Below are 14,093 nucleotides of genomic sequence, written 5' to 3'. Positions count from 1 at the left end.
TCTTTTGGTTTTGAAGACTAGTGTGAGGATTATCAAGGATGTGGAGTCAAAATAACATGAGAAAACAAAGAATCAAACGTGCGGCCCATGGGCTGTGTACAGGAGTCTCACCTAGAAGTATTTTTACAAGTTCACAAGGTTTGCTTGGTGACATACATAGCAGTGAAGTCCTAAGATAATATGGAAAAACTAAAACTTCCTAGCTAGAGAAGGAAAGAATTTCTTAATAACAAAAGAATACTCAGACCATCCCCAAGCAAATAAGTTACACACCTTGAATTACCAAAATAACCAAAGCACTTCTAATTTAAATACTGTCACAGTTCTGTAAAATGAATAAACTACCCTTACATTTAGAATATTCTAATATGTAGGACTTTTTCGGAATATATTTGTAAATACAATGTTGGCTCTGTGAATCTTTGAGGTTACCTTCCACATAAGTGCTGCTTACTCTTTGTTGTAGTGAAGTAGTAGGGGGCCATTGATACACTTAAAGGGGAAAAAGGGTTGAAATAGTGTTATTGATGTGAATAACCCTGAATCCCTTACAAAAATAATATTTTTCAGAGCAAAAAGACTAGCTTATGATTCCTTGAGCTTATCCATGTATTATCTCATCAAATTTCTCCTTTCAATGATTTGTGAATTTATATATATATATTTTTTATTAGTGCCACTACTTTTGAGATGTTTTATAGGTGGCAGAGGTTCCTTTATACACATCTTTATTGCCATTATACTATCAGCAACAGCAGTATGAGCTTTGTGTTGTAGTAGATATATTGCTTCTGATAAAGCACATTTGTGGATGTTTGTGGTTACATATCGTCTATTAGAAGTGTTCAGACTTTAGTATGTTTTATTCTTATGAGCCAGATGGTTGATCGATTTCATACTGATATATCTACTCTTTGCTTGTTCTTTCCTTGTATAAGTGTCTATATATTATTTTTGTGGAATAAATTTTATTAGCGTCAACTCTCAAAGGATAGCTCAATCAAATGGAGACTACGCCTTATGTCGTAGATGTCACTAATGTGAATTTTCTTCTCCTTGAGGCCAATTACTAATAAAAAAAAATCATTAGCGTCTTTCTGAACCGTTTCTGTATTTGATAAGTTACAATGTTGTACATGCTTGAATCTAGGTAGATATATGCTTTACTGTCGTTTATTTCTATGGGTAGTGCATACTTTGAAAATGAAAGCAGGTGCCTATGAATAATGATAGTAACCCTTGTGGAAATACTACCCAGTTGTGGTTAGCTTTCAATAATAATGTATCCGAAAGAACACTAGCACAGCATGAAAATGTTGCAAACTAAAGTATTGCAAGACATTGTCATACTGTTTCAAATTTTGGTTGTGTTAAAACTTCGTAGTTGAATTAGAGGTAGTACAACATAGGATTCTAAGATGTTATGTTGGAGTTTTCGGACAACTTGTTGTGGGGTTTAATAAGAGTCAAGGTCCGGGTTTGTGGTGGTAAAGGCATGTTAGAATTAGGGGATTTAGGGTTTTTAGAGGAGAAACAAAAAGGAAAAGTCATGTTTGGGCAACTGTTATGAGGCTTTGAACTATACCCTGGGATTAGTAATTTAGACTTTTAAGGAAATTTTGGGTGCTTATTGATGGAAGGATGATTTATGGTTTTAGTTTTTAGGAACGTCAGGGTTTGAAGAGAGATGATATTGTTGGAAATTAAGGGAAAATTGCACCGTTAGTCCCTGTGGTATTCCATAATTATTTTTTACTCCCTGTGGTTTAAAAAATTACTGAGAGATCCTTTTGGTATGCCATAATTACAAATCGATCCCTGACGTCAAATTCTGTCAAATTTTTTAACAGATTCCGTCAAATGGCACGTCAGCGACACGTGTCCATCTTAATAAAAAAATATGAATTTTTTAAAAAATAAATAAAAATACTTATTTTTTTTTAAAAAAAAAAAAATTGAACAGTGGCTTGGCCACCCATTTGGGGGGGTGGCCGCGCGCCACCCCCAGAGGCCGTAGGGGGTGGCGCGCAGCCACCCCCAGTGGCTGGGGGTGGCGCGCGGCCACCCACAAGCCACAGGGGCTTGCCTTTCCCTCAACAAGAAGACACGCTTGCATCTCCGTAGTTAATAGAGCTATTTAAGTTCAACACCTCCCTCCTACCTTTGTTCTTTTAACGCGCAAGTTTTACAAACCGAAGAAGGTCCTCTTCAATGGCATCCTAAAACTTCAAAGAGGGATTCTCAACCTCATCACCATTCGACACCCCATTCTTGTCATCGGCGGGAATGCTTGAGGAGGTACAACCCAAATAGGTGGGAGAAACAACCGTCACTACAGGCAAGTGAGGACCATCCACAAAACCCTCTTGATCACTGACTTGTGCCGAAGAAACCTCTCATAGCTGTTGGAGAAGAACATCCCTGAGACATAAAGGGCCTTGACTTTAGAAAACTCCGCCGGAGAAAATCCACATCAACAATTGTCGGGGTTTGGGTCTTCTTAACAGACTATGACCTGTGAATCTCGTCCAGCGAAGGGGCCAGACCATTGACAACAGCACTTGACAGAGAGGACTAAATAATTGGCAAAACTTGGGGCTTCTTCGCAGACTACGGCCTATGCACCATGTCCAACGGAGGGATCACATCCATCCGAGAATCCTCTTTGCTACCCAAAGAAATCACCCCTGAACGAGACTCACCAAAAGTAACAAACCCAGTCACGGAACTTACCGTAGCCGAAGAAGACCACTCTGACTTAACTGAATCTGGCGCAAGCATCATGATGGAACTGGGCTGAAGTGCCAAAAAATCAGGAAGAGTGCTCCCCGGGTCAAGCCTATCTCGTTGAACCTTTGAAAAAACCTCAGACCCAACCTCCGGCAACCCCATCACCGAGTCTGCCACCGGAGAAAAAACGCAAGCACCCCCCGAACTTGATGATAGCATTACTCACCGTGTTAACCCCAAGACCTTCCTCCGTCAAGACCTCCGGCGAAGAAATCAAATCAGCGGCTTCGCAGGCTCCTTCCCGACCCGAAAAACCACGTCTAGGACCTTTGGGCTGCAAGGAAGGCCTGAAAATGAGCTTGAACTCCTGTCCGACGACTTGCAAACTGGTTTAAGCTGGAGAATGGGCTTCTTGCTGCCAGCCTTAAAACCCAACCCAACTAAACGACTCATACAACTTCTAACCTGGTCTAACCCAAATCGACAAAGCCCTAGAAGCTTCTTCAACCAACGATTTACAAAACTACGCTTCGTCTTCTTCACCGTTGCGCTGGAAGCTACCGCCAACGACCCAGAGGACCAAGACTCAAACTCAAAACAATTCAACCGCCGATCTCACCTCCTCTCCACCTCATTACAAGAAACATTCGGTAGTATATCAAGAGGGATCACCGACTAAGACCTCAAACCCACAACCTTCCCATCAACGCTAGCTTTCGAGTGTAGGACTTCCGCGAAAGAGCGACTGGATGAGAGTACCACCCGCTTCTGTTTACCCTCCGGAGCGGACACCACGGGTATTAGAGACCGATCCTTTGCCTTGAGAAACTCCAGCAACTGCTGCAGCTCAGGTACAATGTTTCAGACCAAAAAGACTAGCTTATGATTCCTTGAGCTTGTCCATGTATTATCTCATCAAATTTTTCAATTCAAGGATTTGTGAATTTAAAGAGAAAAAAGTAGGAAGGAAAAAGATAATCTAATTATCGTGTCTTTTTTTTTTTTTTTTTGGATGCATCAAATACTTCGTGTGTCTTTAGTTGTTATTAATGTTGTTTTCATTTTTTGTTTATATTAATCGTAGTTGCTTTCAAATATAATATAAATCTATAAAAAAAAATACTTACTCTTTTAATTTTTGTGGTAATTTCATTATCATCAATCAGGGCGAGCGAGCTCATTGGCGAGATGGAGGAGATTCGAAGAAAGATTAAATTGTTGAAGGAAAAAGTGGAATATAAAGTAAGACAGTTTCAAATGGAAATGGACTCATCCCAAACACAGTTGGAGGAAAACATGGTATCTGAAGTCAGAGAGCTTCAGGCAGAACTCACAGCATTAGAACAAGAGTTCCAAGAAGTCCAAGAGTTCCAAGAGCAGATCCATCGTCGTAGGAAATAGTTCCACGATCGTAGGAACAAAGATACACTTTTTTGTTTCTAAACATTTTTCATTTTAGATGAATCTGTTTCTTATAAAAATTGAACAAAATGCACATCAAATATAATGAAAACAATTTCTTATAATGAGTGGCAATCTTCATAGTTAGGGGTGTATAAGCGGGAATAAAAAATAACCGCAATTATATAAACGGGTAATCCGGATGGAGTTACCTGTTATAGGGTTTTAGAAAATTGGTTAATAACCGGGTAACCAGTAACCGGTTTATATATCTACATCCTGTAAATAGCCTCAAACTTAATATTTAAATTCAAGGAATGAATCATCTTAAGTTTTTAATATGAAGGTTTGGTATTTTTTTTGAATTGTCATCATATTTTAATTACAATACAATTGTCATTATATTTTATAATATTTGTTTGTTTGATTATGGACTTGATTGTGAGCTCATTGAGATGAATTAATGGTGAATGGTAAATGAAATTATGCACGTCCAGTAATATTTATTATTTAGCATTGAATATTAAATGGTTGGATATTGGATTTTAAAAAAAAAAAGAAACTGAAAAAAATATCAATGTATGAAAACCGATTATCTGGTTAATAATCGAATAACCGGCGGTTGGTAATAACCGCAACCGGTCTTTGCGGTTATTTAAATGGAAATAACCGGATACCGCAGTTGCGATTATATACCCCTGTTCATAGTGAATCAATATAGTGTTTTTGAAAGAAAAGAAATGTTTTTTTTTTTTTTCTTTGTTCTGATTAGGTGTGTCTCTTATATACTTTTTTTTTTTTTTTTAGAAAAAAAAAAATTCGAATCTCTTCCATACTTTATATTTGTATGTAAATCTAATAATAGCTGGAGTGGTAGGAAAAAGATAATTATAAACAAACATATTATTGGAAAATAAATACTATAAATACTATTTAAAACTACCCACTAGGACATAATGGAAGGCTCATTGGAGGCGCCATATCTGATCGTCTTTCAATTCATAACAAATATCTCAAAGTATTGGACGGTGAGGACAAACGGTAACACCATCTTATAATGAGATTGCTCGTTACTTGTGATCGATCTAAGATCCCCTCACACACGCAAACGACTTGACTTCAATTGAGACTTATAACACACGCTTTACATTATTAAAAAGCTTTGAGAAAAAAAAAAAAAAAAAAAAAGTCTTTTGATTTATTAAAGAAATTTTTGTCCCCATTATATTATATTAGTGTTTTTCAGTTTTCATTTTTTATTTATATTTTCTATGCTTCTCTTCTTCCATTTTCTTTTTATTATTATTATGAAACTAAATTATAAGGAAGAATCTCGCGCATAACACAGGTTACGAGCTAGTTTTAATAAAATTAGAGTAAAATTAAATGCTGAATGATAAGGATCGAAGATTTATGATTAGAAGGTTCAATCTAACGACTGAAATTGAAATGCTTAAAAGACTAGAGTTTGACAGCTAGCAAGAATTGGACGGCTTAAAAAAGTCATGGGAAAACGTTTGGAAGGCGCAAAAGTGGAGCAAGCTAGGGACATGAGGAAAACTGGTTGGAGGCATTAAATGAAATGAAAGTAAAACTAACGACAAAGATTGAGTTAAATTTAATCGTATGACTCAGAAGAGTGCGAAGAATACGTTGCTGATAAGATGGTTGAATGAGTCTTTGTTTAATTTTTTTTTTCCTGGGCTATTAAATGCATGGTCCGAATTCTGCAAATATATAGTCATATATGTTGAATAAACACATGGGCCATCATCTTACCTTATTTTCCATGATATTTTCGTTGATGAGGACTGATGAGTCATTTGGACCATGCTTGTATTGGCAGAGGAGGAGTTCTACTTGAGTGTGAAACACCACATAAATGATTCATCTCTCATCCCTCCAACCGTATGTTCCATTTGGACATTTGATCGTCTTTCAATTCATAACAAATATCTCAAAGTATTGGACGGTGAGGACAAACGGTAACACCATCTTATAATGAGATTGCTCGTTACTTGTGATCGATCTAAGATCCCCTCACACACGCAAACGACTTGACTTCAATTGAGACTTATAACACACGCAGACGACGCTTGACTTCAATAGTCACTGCCGAAGTTTCATAGTAAGTGCACAAAACTTCTGTGCAGCCTATAAATTAAAGCTCCATCTCCTACCTTCACTTCCAAGCATATCTAAGACCAAATAGAGAAACAGTAGTACAACATTAATTATGGGTTTACCTCTTTCTCTCTTCATTTTCATGCCCTTCCTTATCGTGCTTTCATTGTTGCATCTTGTACTCACCCATTCTTCTCCTTTTATGCAACCCCTGTGCCATCACAACGACAGCTCTGCCTTGTTCCAATTCAAGGAAAGCCTCGTCATAAAAGAGTTTATTTCTTTTGTTCGAGCTCCTACTTGTCAAAATAAGGTTGCGTCTTGGAGAGTAGAAGGGGACAAAAGTGATTGCTGCTCATGGGATGGGGTGGAGTGCGATGGACACACTGGTCATGTAATTGGCCTCAACCTCAGTAACAGCTGTCTATTTGGTTCTATTAACTCCAACAGTAGCCTTTTTCGCCTTGTTCACCTCCAAAGCCTTAACCTTTCCTACAATCACTTTAACGTCTCTCATATCCCATCCCAGGTACGTGATCTTTCAAGGCTAATAGATTTCGATCTCAGTCGGTCTCATTTTGTTGGTCAAATCCCGTTAGAAATTTCACAATTGTCGCACTTGTCATCTCTCGACCTGTCCTACAATTATATGTACTCTTTTGACCCCTTGATCAAGTTGGAACTCAAAGAGCCCATCCTCAAAAGCCTAGTTGCAAATTTGACCAGCCTACAAAAGCTTGATTTGAGTTATGTGAACATGAGCTCTACGGTGCCTAATATTTTGGCAAATTTGTCTTCTTTAACGCACCTCGGTCTTAGTGAATGTGGTTTTTCTGGTCAAATCCCGTCAGACATTTCACAATTGTCGCACTTGTCATCCCTCGATTTGTCTTATAACTTTGATTTGGAACTCAAAGAGCCCATCCTCAGAAGCCTAGTTGCAAATTTGACCAGCCTACAAAAGCTTGATTTGAGTTATGTGAACATGAGCTCTACGGTGCCTAATATTTTGGCAAATTTGTCTTCTTTAACGCACCTCGGTCTCAGTGGATGTGGTTTTTCTGGTCAAATCCTGTCAGAAATTTCACAATTGTCGCACTTGTCATCCCTCGATTTGTCTTTTAACTTTGATTTGGAACTCAAAGAGCCCATCCTCAGAAGCCTAGTTGCAAATTTGACCAGCCTACAAAAGCTTGATTTGAGTTATGTGAACATGAGCTGTACGGTACCTAATATTTTGGCAAATTTGTCTTCTTTAACGCACCTCAGTCTCGAAAGTTGTGGTTTGCACGGGGAATTTCCAAAAGGCATCTTTAAGCTATCAAAGTTACGGTATCTTGATGTATATGGTAATGAAGGCCTCACCGGTTATTTGCCTGACTTTACATGGAGTAGTCCGCTTGAGACATTGGCTGTGGGATACACGAGTTTCTCAGGTGAGCTACCCGCTTCCACAGGAAACTTTAGCTTCCTGACTTACTTGAGTATGTCGGGTTGCAATTTTTCGCGGTCCATTCCATCTTCACTTGGTAACCTCACTAAACTCACTCATCTTTACCTTTCCTTGAACTATTTCGTGGGTAATGTTCCGCATTCACTTGGAAACCTTGTTGAACTATCTTCTTTAGACATTTCCTACAATCAATTGACAGGTCCAGTCCCTTCAATTCTTGGAAACCTTGTTCAACTATCTTCTTTATACATTTCCCACAATCAATTGACAGGTCCAATCCCTTTTGAGTTTTAAACTTACCACAACTGTGGTCTGTTGATCTTAGCTATAATCTTTTGCACGATGAAATGCATCCTGAGCTTATGAACGGGACACGATTGGCCTTCCTTAAACTGAACAACAATCGGTTAAGTGGCCCACTACTTACTTTTGGGCCTACAACTCTACAATATCTGGATCTTTCTAATAACTTGTTCACAAGCTTTGGTCAACATCCAACTTTTCTTCCATGGACTCATCTAAAATTTCTTGATCTCAGATCCAATTCGCTCAAAGGATCACTTCCTATTTTGCCAATCAATACTTCACATTTTTATATTTCAAACAACTCATTGACTGGAAATATACCAGAATTATTTTGCAATCTGAGATCTCTCGAAGTCCTTGATTTGGCTAGTAACAACTTAAGTGGTTCACTTCCTCGATGCTCTGGCAACTTTGGTGATTCTCTATTAATACTTGATTTGCAAAGGAACAAATTTGAAGGAAGCATTCCAAAAAATTGGATAAAAGGAGGCCAATTGAAGATAATCAAGTTTAGTCAAAACAAATTTCAAGGGAATTTACCGAGATCGTTGGCCAAGTGTACGATGCTAAAGGTCATTGATCTTAGTGATAACCAATTCAATGGTGGATTTCCATTTTGGTTGGGACGTCTTCCAAATTTAGAGGTCCTCATTTTACGGTCAAATAAATTCAACGGTTCAATGGGGACAGTTCAAACTTATTTTAAGTTCCCCAGAATACGAATCTTTGACATCTCCAACAATAATTTTATGGGAATGCTGCCATTAAGACTTCTTGAGAATTGGAAGGCTAGACAAATTGAGAATGTGGGTTTGTTACCATATATTTATGAAGATCCATCAACCAAAATACAAACTAGTGGTGGAGGCTATACCTATTATTCTAAGACGTATACTTACTCCATGAATTTGACAAACAAAGGCATGAATATGTTCTACGAGAAGGTCCTTGAATTGTTCATAGCCATTGACTTCTCAAGCAACAAATTTGTTGGTGAGGTTCCGAAATCTATTGAAAATTTGAAGGGAGTTCAGTTGCTCAATCTTTCCAATAACTATCTTAACGGTCCCATCCCACCATCTTTAGGGAACCTTCTAGCTTTGGAAGCGTTGGACCTTTCTCAAAACAAGTTGTCAGGGGAGATTCCACAACAACTAACACAACTTACTTTCTTAGGATTCTTCGATGTTTCTCATAATAATCTCACGGGACCTATACCACAAGGGAAACAATTCGGTACATTTGAGAACAATTCATTTGAAGGGAATCCAGGGTTGTGTGGGAGACCATTGACAAAGACATGCAGGAATTCTAATGAGCCGACTTCTCAACCTTCAATCTTTGAAGAAAGTCAAAATTCTGGATCACCATTTGAATTTGGTTGGAAAATAATTGTTATTGGATATGGATTTGGATTTGTTGTTGGAGTAATAATTGGGCCCATTGTGATCGCAAGGAAGCATGATTGGTTAATGAAGACCTTCCGAATAAGGCCATTGAGTAGGAGACGCTGAAATCAAATAGAACATTCTGGACATGATGTCTTCCCAAAGTAATATATTTGTTATTATACCCGTGTGTTTTTTTACTTGTAATCTTAATTTTCTGTGTAATGTGTTTCTTTCTGTTTTCATTATTGTTTTGTGTATTTTGAATTAGCATAGCGTTACGATGTTGTATGTAAAATGCTTTGGTAAGATCTTTTATATATATGCTCTTTCTATATTGTTTTCGCAAGTTAATAATGGTCGAAAAATCCTTTTTAGCTCACCCTTTGTATAAGAGTATTATATGTGACTTTAAAAGTTAACTAGCTTATAACCCGCTCTATGAGCGGGCTTTTAATTTTTTTATTATAATTTATTCAAAAAGTAATCAATTTTCTTTTCTCACTCATTTAACTAATTGCTACCAAATATATATATATATATATATATATATATATTGTTTATAAAATCATTTTGAACAAAAGTTTTTTACTCAATAGTATAAACACACATCAAATAAATTTAAAAATTCATATAAAGTTTAATCCTTATAAATTGAATAAAGGATAATATAAAATCCCATAAAAAAAAAAACTATAAAAACAAATCATAATCCATTATAAAACCTTGAAGGCTAATGTCAGCCATCAATTAAGAATGTTTACAAAAAAAAAAAAAAAATACTCACTCAATTACAGCGTAACCTGAACAATCGTCATACCTTCCACCAAAATTAATGATAAGAAACTCTATCTCACCATTATTTCTATGAATTCAGTGTAAAATTTACAAAAAGAAAAATAAACCATTTGAATAATAATAAAAAAAATAATAAAAACGGTTGTACAAAAAAAGAATTAAAACGGTTTCGAAATACTAAAGAAATAAGAATCCGATATCCCTCTTTTACCATCTCGTTGCTCTTCTCCGACTTGTATATTGTGGCTAATTTCGCATGGTCATCAAAGGCCATGCACAATTTGACAAACATGGAATTCGGCAAAAAATTTATGAAGCTGGTAAAAGCACACCATACTGCCAAAAAAAAAAAAAAAAAAAAGGAAAAGTTTCATACGGCCTTAATCACATGCTTCACAAAAAGTAAATAGACACCAACATAATAAGAATAATTTTCTTTAGTTTTCCTGTCTGCTGTTTATTACTCAAACATGAACATTATAGGACACATCATTATTTCGGGTCCCTAACTGACAGAAACACTAATCAAGATCTCACATGAAAAAACCTAACATAATGATTGTAATTTTCATCTAGAGAAGACAAACAAATCTATCAGAGAAAGAACCAAATTTATTGAAAGAATGCAATACATTCTTGTCAACGGGCCGGGTTTTGATCTGCAATGCATTCTTTATAATCTCAATCTCACAAGATGCACAATTTTGATCTGCAATAGATTATAATCCATTATATCTCCAAAAGGGAGGGAAAAAAAAAACACAAAATAAAAGAAAGAAAGCTCTGGGGTGTGGTTGAAGAAAAAAAAAAAACCCCTTAGAACTTCAAAGAATTACATGTTAGGATTCAGATTCTAACATATGAGGGTGTGATTTAAGCCATGCTGTGAGGTGGGTCCCTCAGGTCATGTGTGCAGCACACAATAACTTCAATTATTTTTAATTTGAAATCTCAAAAATATCTACCATTAGCAGCACAAGAGGAATATTTCCCTCGAGGTAATAAGGTCTTATGGACAATAACAAAATACGATAAAATCATATGCAAAAAGAATTGGTGTAAAACCATTGTTCACAATGTCATAATTAATACAATATTATTAGTGAGAAGGCTCTAGAGGATGGTGGTAACATCAATAATTTTAAACCTGAGAGTAATTTATGGAATTACGGTGCAAAATGTTTAGCATGCTAAAAATCATGTTCACTTTGTTGGTATGACGGAGAGAGATTCAAATACTTAAAGTTGAAAATGTTTTGAAATTGATTCCAGTTTTGAGTGCATTCAGAAAATAAAGTTGCAAAATGAATTTGAATCTAGTTGGGCTTAATTTCTATGAATCTCATAGAGAATACCATGGACCCGACTTCCATCCAATACCAAAACTGCTCTGTGGCTCTATCAGTGAAAGAGATAAAACTCCAGTTCCAAGTTCACATCCATCCCCATTAGCAGGCCAGCTGAATTCCAATCCTTCTATTGTTTCAAAAAATTGGGTGTTTGTTATCTGCAATATAAAATTCCAACCAAACATAAAGAATAGGTTCCACTAAAAGATAAGTTGAAGGTGAGTGAAGTATGTAAGCACCTTAAGTGTTCCCTTCTCTAATGAAACCTTGATCGGTTGATAGAGATACTTAACTTCTGAAAATAATAATTATAGCCATGAGCCATCATACAAACCGGTAAGTGACACAGTTATTGTGTTGAAAAACTCTGAGCACGTTCTTAAGTTTAAGTATGACACAAAACATCAAGTTACCATGTATTGCAGGATGAGGAGTTCGATCTGGCCACATAATCCCATTCAAACAGAAATTCAAATCATTAGGAATATCCCCACAAAGTCACCTCCATATGCCCAATGCTTTATACCATCTGCACTTTCCTTCAATAGTCCATGTACGTAAAGTGCAAATTTTTAACCATCTAATATATTTCCTTCTTATGAGTAATCCCAGAAGATGAAGCGGGGAGGGGGGTGAGAAAGAAAAAGAAAGGCATAGGGGAAAACAACTATAAAGCAGATTTAGGAAATAATTAGTGGTACAGGTCTTGGACATCTACTTATTTCAAAAGAAGTATGTAAAAACTATTAGAATATTAACTAATTAAATTCACAATTTCCAACCAGCTTAAACTTTTAGGATACCACATGATTTAATATGATATATATCAGAGTAGATGCGACGAATTCAAATCCAAAACTCCTCAGGATCATAAACCTGCAAGCTACAAACTCAATTATATCTCACAAAAATTCATCAACAACAATCACAATCAAATTCAATTAGCACCCATCAGTCAAATAAACCCAAATCTTTCAATTTTTCAATGGTTGAAATTTATTCCAAGTTTTCCATGAGAAATAAAGAAAGTGAAATTAAATCTGAACAAAGAACTATTGTAGTTTTTTTTTTTTTTTTTAAAGCACCCAAGCCAAATCTACATAACATAACAAAGTTCCGATATTCTATTTACATTTTTCTTTCCCAATACGTTCTCTCCAATCAAACAACATTTAACAATATTCATTAGGCAATATCCAAAAGAAACGTAACGCCCATTTTCTCCCAGGTCGCAAATAAGGGTAAGAAAAAAAATCTAGTTCCCTCAATATTCTACATTCTTTTATTTCCTACATTTTCAATGCAAACAAAAAGCATCATAGGATATGCAATTGAATAACAAAAAAGAAAAAGCTTGAAGAATCAGAATGATACCCATAACCATGTTCCGCGTAATACGGAAGATTTGAGAAAATCTTCTGAGAGTGAGCGAGTGAGAAAAAAAGAAAAACCTAATTGTAGAGAGACAAAGAGAGAGGAGAAGAATATACATACCGAAAGCCCCAATTTGGACTGTCGCTCTGATACAGGATTTCTCCAATGAAAATAGCAAACAAACAAACAAATCAAGAAAATTAAATAGAAAATAGAAAAATCAAGAAAAACAGAGAAAAAAACTAGATCAGTCCCAACCAAGCCATCATTCAAAAATTCGAACAAAAATAAAAAATAAAAATAAAAAAAAAAAGGCACAAAAACCTGGAAGATAGAGTCCCAGAGAAAATCGAGAGGAGGCTACGACGGGAGAGAAATAGGAACTCGATGAGAGTGAGAGTGAGAGAGAGGGGAAATGGAAAAAACCGTAATCGCAGAGAGAGAGAGGAGAAGAATATGTACGTTAGAGAGTGAAAAGGAAAACAAAGGAAAAATGAAGAGAGAATAGTAGAGAAGAAGAAAAAAGGGAGAGAATAAAGAGGGAGAGGGAGAAGGAGAGGGAAAGGGAGAGAACGTCCGTCTGTGAATTAGACAGAGCAGGGAGTGACGGTTTTGCTTCTTCTTTTTTGACGGTTTGCTTTTATTGGGAGTAATTTTTACGGTTCAGCAAACATGCACGCACGGTTCAGTATTTAACAAATTGCCGGTTCATGCCACGTGGAACAATTCTACGCACCACTAAAGCAAAACTCAGTTTATATATATATATATAAAATTGATATTTACTTGGAAACTTTTTTCTTTCTTTATATTAATTATCAACTGTCTTAAATGCATTATTTATAGTTTCTTTTAGGAGTGAGCAAATCCCCTCAAAACCCGCCCCGCCCCACAGAAACCGCCCCAACCCTCCCCGCAGAGCCCAAAACCCGCACCCATGGTGTGGGGCATGGGGCTGTTTTTGGCCCCCCCGCGCGGTGCGGGGCGGGTTGCGGGGGGACCCTTAAATTTTCTCGGGCCCCTAACCCGCCCCGCACCCGCCCCGCATATTTAAAAAAAAAAAAAAAAAGAAGAAGAAAGCTTTCTAACCTAACCGGCTAACCCTAAGTTCCTAACTTTAGTCTTTACCTTCTCTATTCTCTAACTCCCTAAGCACTTGCGCCGCAGCCC

At 36.7% G+C, this 14,093-nt stretch overlaps 3 protein-coding genes and 1 long non-coding RNA gene across 8 annotated transcripts; 3 read left to right on the top strand and 1 right to left on the bottom strand.

The window, feature by feature from the left end:
• The first annotated feature begins 2,134 nt into the window (after nucleotides 1-2,134).
• Nucleotides 2,135-4,259, top strand: LOC133861419 (uncharacterized). Its single transcript, XR_009899010.1, has 2 exons — nucleotides 2,135-3,581; nucleotides 3,897-4,259. It is a non-coding gene; the product is annotated as an uncharacterized LOC133861419 (long non-coding RNA).
• Nucleotides 4,260-6,367: 2,108 nt separating this feature from the next.
• LOC133861970 (receptor-like protein 6) lies at nucleotides 6,368-8,002 on the top strand. Its single transcript, XM_062297801.1, has one exon. It carries the CDS (start codon nucleotides 6,368-6,370, stop codon nucleotides 8,000-8,002), a length of 1,635 nt encoding a protein of 544 aa, XP_062153785.1.
• Nucleotides 8,003-8,055: 53 nt separating this feature from the next.
• Nucleotides 8,056-9,528, top strand: LOC133861965 (receptor-like protein 35). Its single transcript, XM_062297798.1, has one exon. The coding sequence runs from the start codon at nucleotides 8,056-8,058 to the stop codon at nucleotides 9,526-9,528; it is 1,473 nt and encodes a 490-aa protein (XP_062153782.1).
• A 582-nt stretch (nucleotides 9,529-10,110) lies between these two features.
• On the bottom strand, nucleotides 10,111-13,521 carry LOC133861154 (uncharacterized). 5 transcript variants are annotated; one of them, XR_009898965.1, is made up of 6 exons: nucleotides 13,248-13,521; nucleotides 13,044-13,069; nucleotides 11,963-12,088; nucleotides 11,789-11,844; nucleotides 11,556-11,707; nucleotides 10,552-10,909 (listed from the first exon to the last, which is right to left on the bottom strand). XR_009898965.1 is itself a non-coding variant. In XM_062296872.1 (5 exons), the coding sequence occupies exons 2-5, from the start codon at nucleotides 11,997-11,999 to the stop codon at nucleotides 10,464-10,466; spliced, it is 318 nt and encodes a 105-aa protein (XP_062152856.1). In that variant the 5' UTR covers nucleotides 12,000-12,088; nucleotides 13,044-13,073; the 3' UTR covers nucleotides 10,113-10,463. The 5 variants fall into 5 exon arrangements, 3 of the variants coding, with proteins under 3 accessions (XP_062152856.1, XP_062152855.1, XP_062152857.1); XR_009898964.1 differs by lacking the exons at nucleotides 13,044-13,069; nucleotides 13,248-13,521 and adding an exon at nucleotides 10,111-10,536 and having other exon boundaries at nucleotides 10,833-10,909; nucleotides 11,963-12,621; XM_062296872.1 differs by lacking the exons at nucleotides 10,552-10,909; nucleotides 13,248-13,521 and adding an exon at nucleotides 10,113-10,536 and having other exon boundaries at nucleotides 13,044-13,073.
• Nucleotides 13,522-14,093: the final 572 nt, after the last annotated feature.

The sequence above is a fragment of the Alnus glutinosa genome, chromosome 2, assembly GCF_958979055.1.
Source record: "Alnus glutinosa chromosome 2, dhAlnGlut1.1, whole genome shotgun sequence".
NCBI lineage: Eukaryota > Viridiplantae > Streptophyta > Magnoliopsida > Fagales > Betulaceae > Alnus > Alnus glutinosa.
The sequence above is the reverse complement of the archived record's forward strand: the minus strand, read 5'-3'. Positions and strand labels throughout refer to the sequence as shown.

What these genes read in the sequence shown, in the direction of transcription:
- LOC133861965 (XM_062297798.1), top strand. Translation starts at nt 8,056, where the DNA reads ATGCATCCTGAGCTTATGAACGGGACACGATTGGCCTTCCTTAAACTG.
- LOC133861970 (XM_062297801.1), top strand. Translation starts at nt 6,368, where the DNA reads ATGGGTTTACCTCTTTCTCTCTTCATTTTCATGCCCTTCCTTATCGTG.
- LOC133861154 (XM_062296872.1), bottom strand. Translation starts at nt 11,999, where the DNA reads ATGTGGCCAGATCGAACTCCTCATCCTGCAATACATG. An exon ending in TCCTCATCCTGCAATACATG is followed by an intron (nt 11,845 to 11,962) that starts GTAACTTGATGT and finishes TATTATTTTCAG; the next exon opens with AAGTTAAGTATCTCTATCAA. An exon ending in TAGAGAAGGGAACACTTAAG is followed by an intron (nt 11,708 to 11,788) that starts GTGCTTACATAC and finishes TTTATATTGCAG; the next exon opens with ATAACAAACACCCAATTTTT.